Source organism: Lolium rigidum, chromosome 6 (assembly GCF_022539505.1).
Source record: "Lolium rigidum isolate FL_2022 chromosome 6, APGP_CSIRO_Lrig_0.1, whole genome shotgun sequence".
In the NCBI taxonomy this organism is placed as follows: Eukaryota; Viridiplantae; Streptophyta; class Magnoliopsida; order Poales; family Poaceae; genus Lolium; species Lolium rigidum.
This window is the reverse complement of record NC_061513.1, coordinates 140,357,073-140,377,337: the sequence shown is the minus strand read 5'-3', so window position 1 is coordinate 140,377,337 and position 20,265 is coordinate 140,357,073. Positions and strand designations below refer to the sequence as shown.

General features: G+C 51.7%; 2 protein-coding genes across 2 annotated transcripts; both read right to left on the bottom strand.

Annotated features, from left to right (window-relative positions):
* Positions 1-4,059: 4,059 nt before the first annotated feature.
* On the bottom strand, positions 4,060-6,048 carry LOC124663344 (putative F-box/FBD/LRR-repeat protein At5g22670). The gene is made up of 3 exons (XM_047201061.1): positions 5,128-6,048; positions 4,911-5,045; positions 4,060-4,802 (listed from the first exon to the last, which is right to left on the bottom strand). Exons 1-3 carry the CDS (start codon positions 6,046-6,048, stop codon positions 4,419-4,421), a joined length of 1,440 nt encoding a protein of 479 aa, XP_047057017.1. The 3' UTR covers positions 4,060-4,418.
* Positions 6,049-18,012: 11,964 nt separating this feature from the next.
* Positions 18,013-19,518, bottom strand: LOC124663343 (putative F-box/LRR-repeat protein At3g49150). The gene is made up of 4 exons (XM_047201060.1): positions 18,700-19,518; positions 18,499-18,633; positions 18,233-18,394; positions 18,013-18,162 (listed from the first exon to the last, which is right to left on the bottom strand). The coding sequence occupies exons 1-4, from the start codon at positions 19,516-19,518 to the stop codon at positions 18,013-18,015; spliced, it is 1,266 nt and encodes a 421-aa protein (XP_047057016.1).
* Between the last annotated feature and the right edge of the window lie 747 nt (positions 19,519-20,265).

Sequence of the window (20,265 nt, the reverse complement as noted above, 5' to 3'; positions counted from 1 at the left end):
AAACAAAAAAAAGTGTGGCAACCGCGTCGCCCCGCGTGACGACCGCAAGAAGACCCTAGATCTCACCGCCGGTCTCCCCACCTCACGACGCTTTAGGCCACGGATCTTCAGGCTTCGTTCGGTTGCGGTGGGTTAAATCCACTAGAGGATCTGCCCCCGCGAGTATATGGGTGAACACCGAACCATCACCCCAATCCTCACTACCTTTCTCCCCACAACCCCTACTAATCTCCCCAATTTGTTTCCATTCGGTTGATCCCGACCAAGTACCACAGAGAACGGCGGGCAGCAAGCATCACAGGTGATGGCAGTGGAGAGGGACTACTTGCGCGGAGACGGAGAAGCATTGCTGCTGTCAGATCGAAGAATACGCGCCGCCGTCAGCTGCAGGACGGGTCGCGCCGCCGTCGGCTCCAGGACATGTCACCTTCGCCGTCGGCTCAAGGACGCGGCGCCGCCGGCGGCAGCTCCAGGACGCGTCACCGTCGCCGCCAGATCCAGAACACGGCGCTGTCGCCAGCAGGACGCGTCGCTGTCGTCCCCGATCCAAGACGCGTCGCCGCCGCCGCCGCCAGCTCCAAGCGTTGATGCAGCCATGGCTGCAGCCTGCAGAACACGTCGCTTCTGCCGCCGTTAGCTGCAGGACGCCTCGCCGCCGCCCCCCTTCCAGGATGCGTCGCCACCACCGCTCAACTTGCGAGAGGACCTTTTCTGGTCGCTTCGGGGAACTGTTCCAGAGGCAGGAGGCGATTTTTATTTTCCCGGTGATTTGGAGGAGATTGGAGTGGATTGGGCCGGAAAATTTCTCGCCCAGGTGTTAACCGAACGCATCAATGGAGCTGGGCTGGAAATTATCCCGGCGGGACTGAACCATGTGGTTTGACCGGGAATGGGCCACGAACCCCGCCGGGATGGGAATAACCGAACAAGGCCTCAGGGGTTTGTGGTTCTGGTGTTCCAGCTGAAGGCAGAGACATGATGAATAATGCAGCATTGGCAAAACTTCAACCTGATAGCACCCCTAGATGGCTAGATAGCTACAGAATCGTTCCTTCCTCTAGAAAAGCATAGTTCCTAGTAAGCATCAGGAAAATGCTACATGTAATCAAAAAAATCAACCAGAATTAAACCTCTCATACTTCTGTATATAACTGAAAAGGAATACAAAAAAGTTACCAACGTAAGAACATTTTCGTGACTGAAACTGGAAAAAAACAGGCTGCAACCATACTGTCTTTTTACTCTGATTGTAGTCAAAAGGATATTAAGCCTGGCTTAGGCTGAAGAAAGTCCAGTGGCACAGGGTAAGAGCATGTCTAACAGGCCCCGTATTTTTTCGCCCCGTAAAACGCGAGTAGAGGGTCCTGTATCCGGTTTTCACCGGTCGAAAACTCGGACGAGCTAGCAGAACCCGTATCCCCACCCCGTAAAACAGAATAGATTCATGCCCCTCAAAACAGGGTTTTAGACAGCAATTTGCACAACAATTTCACATCAAACATAGCACATCCAAAATATGTGATGCATAATTCATAGTTTTAACATCACAACGCGATCATAGGCAATGTTCAAGCCACGGAAGTTCCCAAATGTGATCAACCATCAACGGATCCATCGCCACCGGCGCCACCGCTCGCCGGAGACTCACCTTGAGCACGAGCTTGACGCGCAGCCTTCTTCCTCGCAATGATGTCCGCCTTGGTCTCGTTCCACCACGCCAGCTGATCCTCGTCCATGCCGTCGGTGCGCATCATCATGATTTCCCTCTCCTCGGCCAAGAGCTCCTTCATGGCCTTGGCTTCTTTGGCTGCGATCATCTTCATGTCAAGCTCGGCCTTCAACTTGGCATCTTCCCTCCTTGCTTGCACCTTGGCAAGCTTCACCTCACTCTTCTTGTCGGTGATGAGGAGCTTGGTCTCCAACGTCTTCATCGTCAATGCCTCCTTGGACTTCATGAGTTGATCCAACTTCTCCCGGAAGCTAGCTGCTTCAAGTTCTACCTTGACCCTCTCCTTGGCCTTCTTGTTGCCCTCGGGCTTGCCGGTGTTTCTCCCACTCATGTCCTCTGCTTCATCATCCATGGTGAGAAGTGCCTCCTTCTTGCACTTTGGCTCGTTGTCCCGCAACTTCCACTTAGGAAGATGTTGAAGGATGGAAAAGCAATGTTGAAATTGAAATTCCTTGTTCTTCGAGCCGGCCATGTCCTTGTACCGTTGTTGAGCATACTTGGGCTGCACAACAATAGTATGAGGAGATGTTTCCACATCATCAACACATAATATGGATAGCTTGTGATGTTTCCACATCATCAACACAAGGAAAACTTACATAGTCCTCCGGCACGCATCCACTAGGAGGGTTGTCGGCCACTTGATCCATGGCAGCACTCCAACGAGAACAAGCCGGCTTGATGATGTTCCATCGGCCTTCAAGGGAGCGATAGGATCTATCCGCCATGCTCTTCGTGCGAGGCTTCAGCTGGTGGTACAGATCCTCAATGCGCTGCCAATAGCGCTTGCCGCCTTGGTCCACTCCGGTGCACGCATCCATCCCCACCTTGCTCCAAGCACGGACCAAGATGGCGTCTTCGATCTCGCTGTAGTTCGCCGTGCGTGGCTTCGGCGTCGACGAAGAACCGGCGGCAGCCGGATCAACCTCAACCACCTCCTCCTCGTCACCCTCATCCTCCTCCTCGTCATCAAAGTCTTCAACGTTGCACTCCCCATCGAATGCACCGATACCGGCGTCCAAATTCACCGCGGATTCGTTGAGCATGTCCAAGTAGGATGTTGTGGACTCAACATCGAACACCTTGTCTACGTCGATGGTGGGTGGCGGCAGCGCGGGCGGCGCAACGGCCGGAACGGACGGAGGAGGGGTCGTGACCTTGGAGGGCGGTGGAGGCGCGAGGCCGATGCGGCTGATTGCCTTTGTCCGCACCTTGGCCGGCGCGGCGCCCCTCGGCCCGGCCGCCTTGGTCTTCATCCGGCCCGCCTTCTTGGCAGCCGGCGGTGCTTCGCCCGGTGAATCGGCGGCCGCCGCAGGTGCTTCGAAAATTGCTTCGGGATCCTCTTCCTCTTCGACGGGATGGTGGAGGCGATCATGGCCGACACGACGCCGGCGGTCGGCGGACCTCCGATGGGGACATAAACCACCGCGCCCGAAGGAGGTGTACCACCGGCGGTAGGCGGCTCTTGCGGACGGTCCATGGCGGCGGGATCCGGCCGGGAAGGGCGCGGGGGAGGAGATCGGTCGGCGGCGGCGACGGTTGGCTTCAGCGAAATGCTTCGCGCACAGTGGAGTGGGCGATACTGGTTTCGCCCACTATCCCCGCTCCCACCCCGCACAAGTAGGGGGCGACGACCCGCCCCGTACTCGAAAACAGCAAAAAACGATGCGGGGGCCGTTTTTACGGGGCGTGCTAGACGGCCGGGTAGAGCCGAAACCCTCAAATCGGCGGTTATTATACAGGTTTGCCCCTTTTACGGGGTCTATTAGACCTGCTCTAAGAGGAGTTTCAACAACGCCATCCACAAAGCAAGCAGACAATGCAAACTTCAGACGCCAACCCCTTTCATCAAAAGAGGAGCAAAAGATAATGCAATCTTCAGGCATCAACAACCTCAAGTCTTTCTACAAACCAAGCTGTTGAAGGTTCAGGCACCGGCAAATCATGGATATCATGGATGTGCAAGTTGTCAAAGAAAATCAATAGAAAAAAGGATCACTCCTGAATTCGAATAAAGATGCAGCAAAAACCTGTATTTGCAACCAACAAATATGTTCAGAAAACAAGTTAAGAAGCAGCATGCACCAGACCTCCGCCAAAGCCAAACACTATGTTAAAGTCCTTAGCACAATACGATCCTCTTTAAAAAAATACTGGTAAAACTGTACAAGGATGCAATTACAGTAACCACAAACTTTAATAAGAGAACAACCAGTAGACAACCGAAGCATGTTCCAGCTGCTTAGGATCATAAGCAAAACTACAAACTGTTAGCTTAGCTTGACAACCACGTATCCTTCACCAAAAAGTTAGTGCATATCCTCTCAACAGAACATCAAATAAAAGCTTTTGTGCTTTTGTATATATATAATAGAACAGGCAATGCAATTCTCAATAGAAACATGTGTTTTGGTAGCAACATTACTTAGAGAACATTACAAGAGTTATCATGAATACACGGAGATAAGAACACCGGCACCCGGGTACTCCAGGCACATGCATTAGAACTTTTCAGCCAACTCATTTTGCATCTAAAAAACATCTTCTGCGATATTAACCCGGGTGACTTCATAAGTTACTCGAATTACATAGGAACTCCAGACCAGAAAGAAATCAGGCATAGGCAAAAGATAATGCTACCTTCAGATATCAACCACGTCTACAAAATGAGCACAAGACAGTGGAATCTTCAGGGACGAACCCAATTTTGACAATGTCTGAAGGGGTCGGCCACTGACAAATCATGGATATGCTTGTGTGCATCGAGATCACTACGAGCTGGTTGATTCCTAAATTGAATTTGAGCACCTCGAGAAGCTCTGTTTTCCACTTGTAGCAGCTGGTGCTGATAAGCCACCGATTCACTCTTGTACTTGAAGAGTTCAAATTCAATTCTGTTGACCACTTTTGCGTTCAAAACAAAGAACCTGGCAAAGTTAACCTGCTTCTCATTGCCTACAAATGACTTGAATACCACAAGTTTCAAATGGGCCTGAAGGCATTCGATTGGATGTAGTGGGTCATACAGAGGGTCATCCTCCTTATCCATCTCAATGTATTTGTGTGGGCGAAACTGCAAAATACAAAGAAGAGGCATTTGTTAAAGCTGTTGCTAACTAGACAAGAAAATATGCCAGTCAAACCAGACATACATTTAAAGCGAGCAAAGACGAGTACTCACAATGACATATAGCTTCTCCAAAGAGGGGAACCACCTGAGGATATTAAGAACTGCGTGCAATGCAAAGCCAGAAGACCTGAGAGCCAAAACCTTCACACTGCGGGTCCAGTTTGCGGAGCTGACTGGGCTTATTCCCTGAGGAAAACAGAAAAAAAAATGAGCACAAACAAAATTATGCGCCAAATGCAAGATTCCTCCTGGATGCTGGTGCTGTTACCTGGGAGACGATGAGGTTGGAGAGGACGGGAAAAAAAGGGCCCAATATCTCGAGCTTAGGTGCCCTGATTACCCGGATAGTCACACAACCATCTTGGGAATCGTAAGGTATTAGTAACCTTACAAGGTGAGGAGCATCCTCGATGACCAGTTGGGCTTGGGCGCTAGGCCAATGATGGAAGGCAATGCTCCTTAGAGTCGGCGATGTAACACGGAGGGAACCGGTAGTAGCAGAAACTCCGGACATGTATAAGCTCTCCAAGGCATGGCAGCTAGAGAGCAAGCCGTGGAAGACGTCCCCAGGGACTAAAACGTAGACCAAAGTGAGCTGCGCGAGGACAGGGAAATTCATGGACGGCATATCGTTGGGAAAACGGCAACCAACGATGCTGGTAACGATGAGGGTAGAGGCGGAGCGGAGCGCAGATAGCGGCAGACGTTGGCTCTGTTCAGGCAGCCCGGATGATGAATCGATGCTAGTGTGGCAGCACAGATGGAGCTCCTCGAGTTTGTCGAGCGCGCGGGAGCGGAACCAGCTCTCCATCTCGGCGTCGAAGTCGCCGGCGTGGAAGCCGGTGAACGAGAACCGCCGGGCGGGGCCAGGATGTTGCGAGATGATCGTGGAGACGGCGGAAACGGGGACGGTGTGGGCGTGTGCTGGACTTCCGGGGAGTTTGGCGCGGGCGTCGAGGTTGAGAGGCACGGCGCGCCACAGGGGGCGCCACCGGCGGGAGAGTACCTGCGTGCGGCCGGCGTCCTTGGTGGGGAGGAGGGAGATGATGGCGGAAAGCATGTCGTCGGGGAGCTTGCTGATGAGATCGCTGTCGGCCTCGTCGCAGTCTGCCCGCTTCGACGCGTTTCCATCGGAATCTAGCCTTTCGGGGCCAGGCGCCGCCACCGCCGCGACCTCCGTCTTCTCCATGGCCGGCGGCCCGCCGCTCCTGGCCACCAGTCAGCACTCGCTGGCTAGCACTGGCATCGGCGCGCTCGACGCGGCTGTGGGTGGAGTGGGGAGGGAGGCCGACCCTGCGATGCAGAGGCTAAAAAGAAACGTGCTCATAGAATAGTGTTGGATTGACCACAATCGGTGGCATGCTGGAGGCACTAGGTGGTGATGTACTTGTCCCCCCTTGCTTGATGTTGCGGAATTTCTGGCCGAGGTAGCCCACGGATTGTTGCGGAAGAGGACGTTGATGGGCGACATGGGGTGAAGGCTGTGGAAGTCTCCACTGTGACCATCTCAACAGCGTAGGGGTTGATGGAGCCACACATCCGCCACAGAACGGTAGAGGTCGCAGCCAACCGCCGTCGACGGCGGGAGGGATGATCGTGGTGACGGCGACATGAAGAAAGTTGCTTCACTTGGTGAAGTTGGACCCTTTGAGGTCAAGTGTGGCATATGAGGGATTAGATGCTCTGGGTCACTGTGGTATGCGCCTAGAGTGCGGCATGGGTGTGCTCGCCGATGTTGGTCATGGCAGAGGGAGATGCGGTGCGGTGGCGGGAAGGAGCAACCCTAGAGTGGTGGCGGTAGAATAGGGGTGCGGAAGTTCACCGATGTCGGTCATGGCTGAGGGAGAGGCCGTGCGGTGGCGAGGAGGAGAAACCCTAGAGCGGTGGCGGTAGAAGAGGGGTGCGAAAGCGTTGGATCGCTTTTCTGATATCATGATAGAATAGGTTTGGATGGAGCACTATGAGTGCCATCATATCTCATATATATAGGCGTAATACAAGATATACATGGAAACAATCAACTAATCCTAATCCTAACCATAAAAATCTTCGTATATGCAAAGATACATGTGCTATGAATGGTAAGGGATAACTAAATATACATGCATATTCAGTTTGCCTGCTATATTGCATGGAGGTAAATTAGTATCAACAGTCGCTAGATGCCACCGAGGAAAATTTACATAAAGTCACTGCCAAATGATAAACTATGGATATTTTAATACATGTGATGTGGTAGTACCATTCATCAAATGAACTATATTTACAAGTGATTCTTTTTACAAGTCATTCTCGCGGCGGTATTTTTAGGTTAAGCGGAATTGGTTATGGAAATTATTTACTTAACCTACTTTTCTTTCACAAAGCTATTTCTTCATATTATTGTAGCAATTCTAAGATAGTGGTTCTTGAGAGAGTCATAGAAGAGGAATAGGGTGACATGGTGAGAAAGAAAAATGCATCTCTTTATTAGAATGCCAGGATAAAATTGGCCATGATTTTTCTATTTTATTTATGGGCTAAAAACTAAAAATATGTTATATCGATATAAATATGGCTTTCGTAAGGACGAGGAGGGTGGACGTCAAGCGGAGCACGGACAGCGGTTTGCTGATCCGAGGAACGCCCATCCAGCTAGCAGGGCCGCAACGGGCAGAGCGAACTTTCGAGATGAATAAGCTCTCCAGGGCTAAGCTCTCCAGGGCACGGCAGCCCGAGAGCAAAGAGAGTGCTTGAAGCGGGGGACACTCATGCCCGACGCGATCTGGTCGCAGAAATCGCATTTGTTGATCTTGAGGACGAGGAGGGTGGACGCCGAGCGGAGCACGAACGGCGGCAGCGGCCTGATTGTCCGGGACGCGTAGCCGATGTCGAGCTCCTCGAGGTTGGCGAGGGCTCGGCCGCTCGGGAGTGGAACCAGCTGTCCAGCTCGGCGTCGAGCTCGCCGGCGCGGAGGCCGGGGAAGGAGAACCTGCGGGAGAGGCCGGGGTGGCGGGAGATTATCTGGGAGACGGTGGAAGGCGGGATGGAGGAGGCGGTGGTGCCGACGTCGAGGTTGAGGGGCGCGGAGCGCCACAGGGGGCGCCAACGGCGGGAGAGGGCCTGCGTGCGGCCGCCGTCCTTGGTGGGGAGGAGGGAGATGATGGTGCCGAGGATGGCGTCGGGGAGCCTGCTGATGAGATCGTCGGTGAAGTCGTCATCGTCGCCGCTCCGTGCCCACATCCCCTTGGCTCCGCTGGATTCTCCCTTGTCCGGCGCGGGGGCCGACGCTGCAGCCTCCTTCTCCATGGCGGGGGTTGATGATTTGGCCACAAGGCGCCGACCGCGGCCTCACGCCGGCGGCGTCGCCGTCCCGGGATGGAGAGCTAGGGTTGGCCGCCGCCCACAACGACGGAAATGTTTGGGGAAGTGGTCTGGCACTTGGGAGTGGTCGTCAGCCGTGACTCTTGGGCTTTGAATTTGGACAAATTTGGTAAGATGCCCTAGTCAGGGATTTTTGCTTCCCTCTTTTTTTTGTTAGAAAATAAATAAAAAACCGAGATAAAATTTTTCTAACAAATCCAGAAAAATCTGGTGTGCAGACAGTACGTTAAATCATAAATCAGCAAGTTTTTCGCTGAAAAAGCAAAACCGGTTAGCTAAAATAGCATGTGAAGAGATTTTTGGGTTTGATATTTTCCCGCGGCTCGCAAATCATTTGTGATTTTTATCGAACTTCAAATCTGCAGGCACTATTGATTCATTCACATGCGTTTTTTTAAATGGAAGGTTACAAATTATTTTCAAAATGTTCACTAGACCACTAGACCGATCTCATCCACTTGAAAATTCGTGTAAAAGTTGGTCATTCTACTTTCTAAAAGAGTCGTGAGTTTCGCAGCTCTAGGTGAGAATTCTATACTTTAACAAAGACGAGGGATGCTATTTTGAAGGGATAAATCCGCTTTTTGTTAACTACCTTGATCTTCGGTAGACTAAACACTTGATGAAATCCCGGGATCCAGGATCCAATCGAAGTACCTGGCCATCTTGTGAAGTATTCGAAGTACATATTACATAATATCATGAAAGATGTAAAACTTGCCAAGTATCGTGTACTTGTACTACTGTACATGCCACAGGTAAAACATTTTCTCCTATTTACCATAGCTCCACAATAGGTCACAAAGTTTCCTTCTGATTCTGTCATGTATATGGGAAATCCATCAAAACTCAAGAATGTATGGTGCCCTGTAGACAGTGATAGTTATGCAGCAAAAGCTTGATTTTGCAAGCAACAAAGATGTTCAGAAATACTACTTCCAAACAGTAAGTACAAGGAGCGTGGACCCTTGAACGATGTGTCTCACGAAGCGCCACGTCTGCTCTGGCGACTCGGGAGGCGATTGGGAACTCGCCTTTCCGGAGCGCCGCCGTCGTCGCCCTGGCCGCACCCAGGGGGGTCGCCGGGAGTCGGCTCGTCAAGGTAACAGGTTTGCTGTCCTTTCCCCCGTCTGTTCTGAGGTCGAGGACTCAGATTCGGACCTCTGCGCTTCGGTCGCCGATGTTCCTTCGCCGCCGCCTCCAGCCTCTGCGCTGAATCTGGGGAGATTCTGGCCAGATCCGGCGGGGAGGGTGCCGCCGCCGTCGCCTTCGGCTGCTTCCCCAAGGGAGGGGAGCCCTGAGCCTTGCTCCTCTGCTCCGAAGCCGCCGCCGCCGCCGTTGGGGTCTGCCCACTTCCCTCCGCTCCCTGGGGTCCAGGAGCGGGGTCGGAGTTCTCCTGCCGCCGAGGGATCCGGCAGCCAGGGGTCGGGCCCTTCGTCGTTCCGTGTCGGTGCCCTGGTTCTGGAGCTCCCACCGTGTCCATGGCGGCCGGAGTCGAGGGAGGCGCCGCCGCCGCCTCTAGGGTTTGCCCCCAGCGGGGGGAGCCCTGACCTGCGCCGCGCGGGGCCTGGTGGGCCGGCCCAGGGACGGGGGCCTGCTAGGGAGGCCCAGGAGCGCTCTTCGGTGGGGGTGGGGCCACTTGGGCCGGCCCAACCTCCCGCTCTTCTGCTGGACCGTTCTACCCTCTCGTTTGAGCCGTTGGATCTCCGCCACGTGGCTCCCTGTGAGGATGTGCGGCCCTCCGAGTCTAGGGTTTCTGCTGGGGACGTTTTTACCCTCCCGCCGTCGGGTCTTAAGTGGTTTTGGCTTCCCCCACAAACCCTAGATCTCACTCTTGCCTTCCCCGCTTCCGCTCGAGACATCCGCCGCAACCGTCACGCCGCCAAGCTCCTCTCCTGCCACCGCGACCCCATCTCCGGCGCCCTTGTTCCCCACCTCGAACCCATGGATCGAGATCGCTCCTACGGCAAGCGCACGTTCGATGACTACCAAGGCGGCTACTCCCGCAACCGCGAGCAAGACCTTCGGCAGAAGCTTGACCGCGAACAGGAGGAACATCGCCGCCAGCAACGCCAGCGCGACCGTGACCTCGATCGGGCGGGCTCCTCGTCGTGGCGTTCCGAGGGGGAGCGCTCACGGCAGGACTCCCGTGCCCCTCCGCCCCCTCCGCCTCCTCCTCGCGGCCGCGCATCTGGGAAGAATGCGGGTCGGAGGAATCTCCGTCAGCCCAGCGCTAGCCAAGGACCTCCCGCTGCTGCGCATCTTGGGGATGACACCGGCTCTGGGGAGGCCGCTGTTGCAAACCCTGATGCAGCACATATCACTTGCTACAACTGCGGAAAACAAGGGCATATTCAGGCGGACTGCACCGACGATCCTTTCTGCGTCAACTGTAAGAAAGTGGGACATCTCTCGGCCATGTGCGCTGCCTTCGCCAAGGTTCTGGCCCCGTACTGGGCAGGTTACGGTGGAGGACGCCAGGGGTACCTCTGCATCGATGTTCCTGAAGAAGAACTGCAGCGCCAGGCCTCCAATTCGGCCACCGTCATCCTGGACAAGGGGCACCTTTCAGAAGAAGAAGTCGAAGAGGAGTTCAAAGACCTGGTTGACGAGAACTGGAACTGGCAGGTGCGACAGCTTTCCGCCTCGGATTTTGCTGTCGTCTTCCCATCCAAAGAAAGTCTTCGTATTGCGATCCGTGGGGGCGGTCTTACCCTGCCGTCGAGCAAAATCAAGGCTTTAGTCACCGTTCCGCTGGGTGACCCGCTTGCGTCTGAAACTCTGGAGGAGGTCTGGGTCAAGTTGCTGGGGGTGCCACCTCCCCTCCGCATGGCGGAAAGACTGCTGCTGTCCACTCGGGAGGTGGCTCATCCTATTTCGGTGGACGAGGCCTCTCTGGATCACCTGGAGGCGCCGGTCCGGATGTCGTTTGGCTGCCGCAAGGGAGATGTGCTCCCAGAGTTCATTACACTCTTCGTCAACCTACAAGGATACCGCATCAAGATCCTCCGCGAGAACGCTGTTGCTGAAGACTCTCCACCTCGGGCTCCGCCGCGGTTCCCACCTGGCGACGACATCGGGGAAAGGGAAGACGACTGCGAAGAGACTGACGAAGACCGCTGGGACGGGAGGCGGGGCAAACACCTGAAGGACAAGCGTTCTTCCGCCTCAGCTCCAGGTGCAGGAGGGGGTGGACCACGAAAATCTGTTCCGATGGAGGCCGCGCCGCCCTCGTCGATCTCCCCTCCTGCAAGTGTCGCGGAGCCAATCCTCACCATCCCGGACTCTGCTCGCAGCCAGTATGGCTCTAATCTGACCCCCTCTGGAAACATCTTCCCCCTTGTGGCGCAAATCATCAAGGCTTCGCTCCCTTCCCACTCCAAGCTCAAGTCTCCTGAAGCCTCTGATAGTGACTCGCTTCGCAGCCTAGACTTGCTCGTCGACCCGTCGTCGGAGGAAAGGGTCTCTCCGACGCCTGGCAAGGCCCTGAGACTGTCTGATGCGGATAGGGAGGAGGTGGGTTGGAGCTCTCCTCCCTCTGCTTCCTCTGACCAGGAGTACCGGCGAAACAGCGAGCGCAGGAGCAAGAGCAACCATGATCGCCCGTCTAGAAAGCTGATGCTGGAAGCGGCGGAGCCGGAGCCCTCGAAGGAGCCCCCTGTGTCTACCCCGCCTCTGGTCCTTCATCAAGCACCTGCGATCTTGTCGGGTGGCTCGACTGCCTCGGGCCAACTCCTGATGCTGGACGCACCAATCCCAGCTCTGGGGGCTGCGGTTGCCCGTGCTCCACGCTCGAGAGCCCCGCCAGCGGAAGCCCTGCGCAAAAGCGCGAGAGCCAAAGGGGCCTCTGTTGGCCCGGTGCTGGAGCGCGCCATGCGGGCCACTGCGGAGAAGAACTCCATGTCCAAGGTCTCCATCGAAGTATCCGCCTCCCCGGCCGACAGTGAAGTAGCTGCTACCCCGTCCTCCGTCACTCCTGCACCAGGTAACTCTTTCCCCTCCTCTTCCTTTGTTGCTTTTCAAGCTTCTTCGGTAGAGCATCTCGTTAAGGTGGCCAGAGACAGCTTGTATCCTGTTCAAATCCTCGGACGGGTCCCCCGCCCAAGCGGTGGCTCTGCTCCAAGCTCGTGAACGCGCCCAAGCTGAACTGCTCTCAGCCAGAAGAAAGATAGAAGAGGAGACGGCTAAAGCCAAGGAAGAAGCGGCTCGGGCAAGTACTGACCATGGGGAGGAAAGTACTTGCCCAGAGGGAGGTCCCGAGGGGGAACCAATCTCGGGTCATGGCAAAGTTAAGAAGACTGCTCCCAAAAAGAAGAGAATCGCCCGCAGACCCACACCTGTTGGGCACCGACCGCTAACCCGCCAAGCACGGGCGCTTAGCCTGGTTCGCCAATGAGGGCCCTTTTCTGGAATATCAGAGGGTTCGGCCGTAGGGGGAGGCGAACCCTGCTCAAAGATTACCTCAGACTTCACCATATTGATCTGGTTCTGTTGCAAGAAACCATCAAACAAGACTTCACGGACGCCGAGCTTGCCAGCCTTGAAGTTGGCGAGAAATTCTTCTGGACCTGGCTCCCGGCGAATGGCCAATCGGGAGGCATGCTCTTGGGAGTCAGAGACAGTATGTTTGAGGTGGGGAGAATGGACAGGGGTCAATTCTTTCTCAGCCTATCTATCCTTCATCGGGCTACCAAGAAGAAGTTAGAGGTCATTGGTATCTATGGACCTGCGGACCATGCTCGCTCCAGGGGGTTCCTGGCCGAGATTACGGACAAAATCGCCAACTGTGCCCTTCCGATTCTCATGGGAGGGGATTTCAACCTTATCAGAGCGGCTGAAGACAAGAACAACGACAATCTTAACTGGACCCTCATAGACCTCTTTAATAACAGCATTGCCTCTTGGGCACTTAGGGAAATTCCGCGCACGGGGGCGCGCTTTACCTGGTCTAACCATCAGCTGAACCCTGTTCGTTCTGCACTTGATCGAGTTTTTGTGTCCGCATCCTTCGAAACCATTTTCCCTCTTTGCTCGCTCGCTGCAGAGACCAGCCTGGGGTCGGATCACACGCCGCTGGTTTTTGATACTGGGGAGGGTTTCCCCATACGTTCCAACCGTTTCTTCTTCGAGACTAGCTGGTTCGAGCGCCCTGACTTTGTCCCGCTGTTGCAGCTAACTTGGGCCAGGTTGCTGTCCAAAGTAGGAGGCCGTGACATCATTGACTGGTGGTCCTTCATGTCGACGGGCTTAAGACAATACTTGAGGGGCTGGAACCAGAACCTTGGTAGGGATTCCAAGGCTACAAAGTTGGCACTCGTGACGCTGATTGCCCAGCTCGACGTCCTGGCGGACTCTTCGGGCCTTGACGAAGACGCCTGGGCAACTAGATATCACCTGGAAGAACAGCTGCTGCACATTTATAAGATGGAAGAGGAGCACTGGAGGCAGCGGGGTAGAGTCAAGTGGGCGCTGCAGGGAGACGCGAACACAGCATACTTCCACGCCGTCGCCAATGGCAGAAGAAGGAAATGTAATATAACTGCTCTGATCTCGGATAGCGGGACAATCACAGACCCGAAGCTCATCCAACAGCATGTGTATGAGTTCTACAGGAACCTTCTTGGCTCGTCAGCTCCAAGGGTGTGTGGGTTGGCGCCGGATACCTGGGATAGGTACAATAGGGTCTCAGAGGAAGAGAATGTGAACTTGACCTATACTTTCTCTGAGACTGAGCTCGAAGCCATTGTTAAAGATATGAAGACGGACACCGCCCCGGGCCCGGACGGTTTCCCAGTTGTTTTCTTCAAGAGATTTTGGTCGCAGGTCAAACTTGGGGTTCTACACATTCTCAACGACTTTGTGCTGGGGCGCATCGACATCTCTAGGCTCAACTTCGGAATTCTCTCACTCATTCCGAAAGTTCCGGGTGCAGACCAAATATCGCAATACAGACCGATTGCCTTGATCAACGTGATTTTTAAGATCGTCTCCAAAGCCTATGCTTCTAGGTTGGATCCGATAGCTCATAGGATCTTATCCCCTAATCAAACTGCCTTTGTAAAAGGAAGAAACATCCTAGATGGTCCGCTGGCACTGCTGGAAATCATCCACGACTTGAGGAAGAGAAAGCACAATGGGGTGCTTCTCAAACTTGACTTTGAAAAGGCCTACGACGAGTGAACTGGGACTTCCTGGGGGAAGTTCTACGTTGCAAAGGTTTTGACGAAGGCTACATCCATAGGATTACACAACTTGTCTCCGGGGGACAAACTGCTATCTCGATCAATGGTGAAGTGGGGCCGTTTTTCAGGAATAAGAGAGGGGTTCGACAGGGAGATCCCCTCTCACCGCTGCTGTTCAACTTCATTGGCGAGGCCTTGTCGGGTATTCTCACTGCTGCTGCCAAGGCCGGACACATTCACGGCTTGGCTCCGCACCTTCTGCCCGGGGGCGTCTCCCATCTTCGCATGCGCGGACGATACGCTCATCCTCATCCAGGGTTCCGATGAGGATATTGCCAATCTCAAATTTCTTCGATGTGTTTTGAGGATATGTCTGGGCTCAAGATCAATTACCACAAAAGCGAGGTGTTTGTGATGGGACAGAGGTTCGAGGAGCGAACGGATATCGCTAACAAGTTAAACTGCAAGCTAGGCACCTTCCCCTTCATTTACCTGGGCCTACCTATCTCGGACAGGAAACTTACCCTGGAACAGTGGCTCTTTTTGGTGAGGAAACTCGCTACCAAAATTGAACCGTGGCTGGGAAGGTTGATGTCGTCAGGGGGACGACTCATCCTCTCCAATGCGTGCCTAGATAATCTACCAATGTATGCCATGGGTCTGTTCCTCCTCCATGACGGGATTCATGCGAGGTTCGACTCGCACCGCTCTAAGTTCTTTTGGGAAGGCGCGGGACCAAAAAGGAAGTACCATCTTGTGAACTGGCCAACTGTGTGCAGACCTAAGGAAGTGGGAGGTCTTGGGTTGCTCAATACCAAAAAGATGAATTTGGCGCTTCTCCTGAAATGGATTTGGAGGCTCTATCAGGACGAGGACACGATTTGGGCTCGTATCCTTCGTGCTAAGTATGCGGACGCCTCCGACCTGTTTGCGGGCTCAGGTCAGGGAGGGTCACCCTTCTGGAAAAGCCTCCACAAGATCAAACATCTGTTTAAGGCTGGTGCAAAGCACAAGGTGCGGAACGGCATTAGAACCAGTTTCTGGAAGGACTGGTGGTGGGGGAGGGGCCCCCTCCTAGAATCCTTTCCTCCGCTGTATGCCATTTGTGATAACCAAGATATTGCGGTTGCTGACGCGTTTTACCAAGACTCTCTACAAGTTCGCTTCCGCCATTCTCTTGATCCAGAGGGTCTGCGGCAATGGGTCGAGCTGCAACATACCCTAGCGGAAGTTAATCTCACTGAGGGTCAAGACCAGATTTCCTGGCACCGGGAACAGTCCGGATCCTACTCAGTGAAGTCTATGTACTCGCTGCTTTCGCAAGGCACGTCTATTGCCCACTTCAAAGACCTGTGGGAAGCCCCGGTCCCGCTCAAAATCAAAATCTTCTCCTGGCAGCTGGTGCTTGATAAGTTACCTTCGGGGTTACAGATTCTTGCTCGCCACGGTCCGTCCAATGGGCTCTGTCCCCTGTGCGGGGCGCCTGAGGACGCTAGTCATATCTTCTTCTCCTGCTCATTGGCAATTTTTGCGTGGTCAGTTACGCGCCAGATGCTCGGGTGCAACTGGTGCCCCACCAACGTTGCCCAATTCCACGACATTCTATCTAGCTTCTCGGGTTACCCCAGAAAATTACTGTGGATCCTGTTCCTTGCCCAATCTTGGGCTTTGTGGAATGTGCGCAATAAACTTGCCATTGAAAAGAAAACTATTGCTAACCCAGCTGACATTATTTTCAAAATCATCATTTTTTTGCAGCTGTGGAGCCTAAAATGCAAGTCAAGAGAAAAGGAGGGCTTAAGCTGGATGGCACGCGAGCTAAGGGAGCTGTACGCGGCGCTCAAGCCAACGCCGCCGTGAAGGAGTAGGCTGTTCCACGGATCGGGTACATGGACGGCCAAGACGGCGGGGAGTCTTGCTGTGTTCGTCTGCTGCTTGTTCGTTGTGATCGTTCGAACTTTTATCATAGGTGCTTCGTTATGTGTGGCCAAGCTGTAATGCCCAGCAGTTGTATCTGAATTGTTACCTTCGTGGCTTTATTAATTTAAAGTCGGGCAAGTGCTTGCCTATTATCTAAAAAAAAAAACAGTAAGTACAAAAAAATATGCTAACAATCTGTACACACCAAGATCACTGCCACACCTAAAAAAAATACTTCCAAGCAGTAATACAAAAAACATGCTAACAAGTTTGTCCCAAATCTCAGCAGCAACAATCTCTAGTCTTCTGCGACTCGCAATGCTAACCGGGGTGTCCGGACGCTAGAGCAACGAGGAACATCAAAGCCACCAGTCACCGTGTCCTCACGCCATGAAATTTTCATTTAATATCAGTATAACCTGGTTTAGATGACAACGATAAATTCTAGCAAACCCCACTTGCCACAACTCCACGAGCTGGAACTCCACATCACTGGGCACATTTTCATATCCACTCACCCAACCAGTTTCCATACAGATTAGTTATGGGTTGTATATGTTCAAGCCAAATAAAATGCAATGAAATAGCGAGTAAACATTTAGGAACATATGTAATGCCTTCTGAATTTCGTTTGGACAAAGCGTCTTCAGTACGAGCAACCGCTTTACAAAGGCAGCTTCGACATATAACTGCGAGTAGACCGAACCTCTGATTTCACCGTGTTTTAATTGTATACAGTCCATTTTTATGCAATCTACAGGTTATCAAATAAATCCTTGAGCAACTCAACAGTAGTTGTTGCCATGCAATGGGTTTGAATCTAATTATAGCAATCCTGAAATATACAATTGAAAGGAATTGGGCCTACAGTACATGCTATGATAGCATCTATCTTCCTAGCCATCTTGGGAAGTGTGGGAGCTAAAATGCATCCTCAAAGATTTCAAGTATTTATTATTAAATATACTATATGTATATGTACTATACATGCCATAAATATCTGCTACTACAATCTTTTAAAAAGTGTGTTCCACGACACATGGCTTCTAGCAGATTCTTTCAGACTATGAGAAACGCATGCCAAACAACAAATGGGAGTAAATTTCACAGAAACTACTACCGTACTTGCAGTATCTCAAGCCTCTCCTTTTTTTACTTAAAGGTAGGAAATATACCCTATAAACAGCAATAAAAACCCGTAAAGCATGGTATCACAAACAATAAAGATGCCTAGACTACTAGATCTCTCTAGCAGTAATGCATAAAAACTGTAAAGATAATTAACATTGAGATTCATGCATTTATAAAGCATGGTACTGCAAACAACAAAATGTAAACCAAAAATCAGCAATTAAACAACTCATGCTTTTGTATAAAACTGAAAATACAATCAAGATTTCAACAAGCCATGTGTTTCTAGCCCAGTTTAGGCAGAACTAACCATAACTGCAAAGGATAAGACAGTAGGAGGAGTATCGGCAGATGGAGCTACCACTTACTAGCTCTCTCTTTCTAAGAATGTCGGCAGTAATATGCATCCAATATTTTGTTTGCAGTTTTAACAGGGGTAACTTTGTAAGTTACTGGAATTACAGAGGAACTATAGACTAGGAGTAGACCAGACTTATGCGAAGACAAAGTAATCTTCAAGCCTCTGTCTACAAAATGAGCACAAGACAGTGCAATCTTCAAAGCGCCAACCACTGTCTGAAGGGGTCAGCCAGTGACAAATCATGGATATTCTCGTCGAGATTAGTACGACCGTAATGCTCAGGTCCCTTATGACACTTGAATTCAATCCAAGCATCCTGAGAAGCTCTATTTTCCACTTGTAGCAGCTTGTGTTGATAAGCAACCGATTGACTGTTGTAGTAACAAGTATCCTTCAAATTCAATTTTGTTCAGCACTTTTGCATTCAAAACAAAGAACCTCGCAAAGTCAATCTGTTTATCATTGCCTACGAATGACTTAAACACCACTTTTTTCAGATGGGTTTGAAGGCATTCAATTGGATGCAGTGGATCATACTGAGGCTCATTTTTATTATCCATCTCATAGTGCTTGTGAAACTGCAAAATGAAAAGAAGAGGCTTATGATATAGCTGTTGCTAACTTGAACAGATAAGATGTCAATTAAATCATACATATAAGCAAGCAAAATATGAGTGCTCACAATGACGTAGAGCCGTTCCAAACAGGGGAACCCCCTGAGGAAGTTAAGAACCGTGTGCAATTCACGGCCTGAAGACCTGAGAGCCAGAACCTTCAAGGTGTGTATTGAGTTTTCCAATCTGACTGGGCTCATTCCCTGAAGAAAAGAAAATGAATATCAAAAGATAAATATCCGTATGTAGGAGTGCCGAATGCTGGTTGCATCTGCTACCTGCAGGAAGATCTGTACCAGTGAGTAAGGGCCCAATATCTCGAGCTTAGGTGCTCTAACTACCCGGATAGTCAAACGATCCAAGTGGTAAGGTAATAGTATCCTTTCAAGACAAGGAGCGTCCTCAATGACCAATTCTTCTATCTTATGTATGCTGCTAAAGGCACCGATGCTCCTAAGAGTCGACGAGCTAACACGGAGGCGCCCCGTAGACTTAACTCCTTTTATGAATAAACTCTCCAAGGCATGGCAGCTAGAGATCAGTAAATGGAAGACTTCCTCCGAGATGGAAACATTAAACAATGAAAGCTTCTTGAGGAGGGGGAAATTCATAGGTGACACGATCTCATGGGGGAAATGACAATAGCTGATTTTGGCAACGAGGAGGGTGGATGCAGAGCACAACACGAATGGTGGCAGTAGTCCATCGGTGTAGATGATATTGAGCTCCTGGAGATTGGCTAGTGCTCTGGAGTGGAACCAGGAGCGGAACCAGCTCTCCACCTCAGCAGAGAACCCGAGGTGGTGGCAGGGGAAGGAGAATCGCCGGGTGGGGCCAGGGTGCTGGGATAGTATTTGGGAGATGGCGGAGGCGAGGACGGAGATGGGGACATGTGGGATCCAGGTGAGGATGTCGAGGTTGAGAGGCGCGGACCGCCAGAGGGGGCGCCATCGGCGAGAGAGTACCTGCGTGCGGCCACCGTCCTTTGTTGGGAGGAGGGAGATGATGGTGCCGAGGATGGCATCGGGGAGGTGGCTGATGAGATCGTCATCGGGCACTGGTGCCGACGCTGCAGCGACCTTCTCCATGGATGGCGGGTACAGATGGAGTCAGGCCATCGATCACCGCCGTCCCCGGCGCTGGGGAATGGAGTTGGAGGTAGGGAACCGCGATAGATCTAGGGTTCAGGGTGGTAAGGCAGTAGTAGAATTTGGGAATGGAGCGGCTCTGTGGAGTGTGGACGGTCCTAGCCTTTCTAATATGGAGAATTCCGATATAAGTATTGATAAAATTCTTTATTTGACGGTAAAAAAAAATATGATTTCCGTATTTGGCCCTGGAAATTATTATTTTTCCTTATTTGACACTAGGTCTAAATTTCTTTCCTAATATGACAATCATGTACATTTTGACCACTAACACGGGGCATTATGTGACCAATTTTTTAAGAGGACTAAAGCAGCAGTAGAGTGATATGTTTGTTCATGGTTAAATGACCGAATGATTGTCCCGTACATTTGGTTGCTGACCGATCTTAATTCAAAAGCTTACATTCGTCGGGTTTTAATTCAAAAATTGGGCTCACATTCACCACATACATGAGGTCAAGTCAACATATACTCCAAGGAAATGAACAAGTGACATGTAAATATTCACTCTAACTTCAGTGGTCAACACATTGTTAATTTAACCATGTATAAATTGTACAAACTCAAAAAAAAAATCATGTAAATTGTCAAAGCGAGAACTGCAACAAGTCTGCAGTACCGTAGATGAACTGTAACTAGCAGATTCAGTTGTACAATTCTCATGAGAAGAAGCATGTTAGATGCAAA

Bases quoted from the DNA above. Each gene is read 5' to 3' on its own strand.
- LOC124663344 (XM_047201061.1), bottom strand. From the start codon at position 6,048: ATGGAGAAGACGGAGGTCGCGGCGGTGGCGGCGCCTGGCCCCGAAAGG. The intron at 5,046-5,127 runs GTAACAGCACCA...TGTTTTCCTCAG, and splicing joins CCAACCTCATCGTCTCCCAG to GGAATAAGCCCAGTCAGCTC. The intron at 4,803-4,910 runs GTGAGTACTCGT...TGTATTTTGCAG, and splicing joins TGGAGAAGCTATATGTCATT to TTTCGCCCACACAAATACAT.
- LOC124663343 (XM_047201060.1), bottom strand. From the start codon at position 19,518: ATGGAGAAGGTCGCTGCAGCGTCGGCACCAGTGCCCGATGACGATCTC. The intron at 18,634-18,699 runs GCAACCAGCATT...TCTTTTCTTCAG, and splicing joins TCTTCCTGCAGGTAGCAGAT to GGAATGAGCCCAGTCAGATT. The intron at 18,395-18,498 runs GTGAGCACTCAT...TTCATTTTGCAG, and splicing joins TGGAACGGCTCTACGTCATT to TTTCACAAGCACTATGAGAT.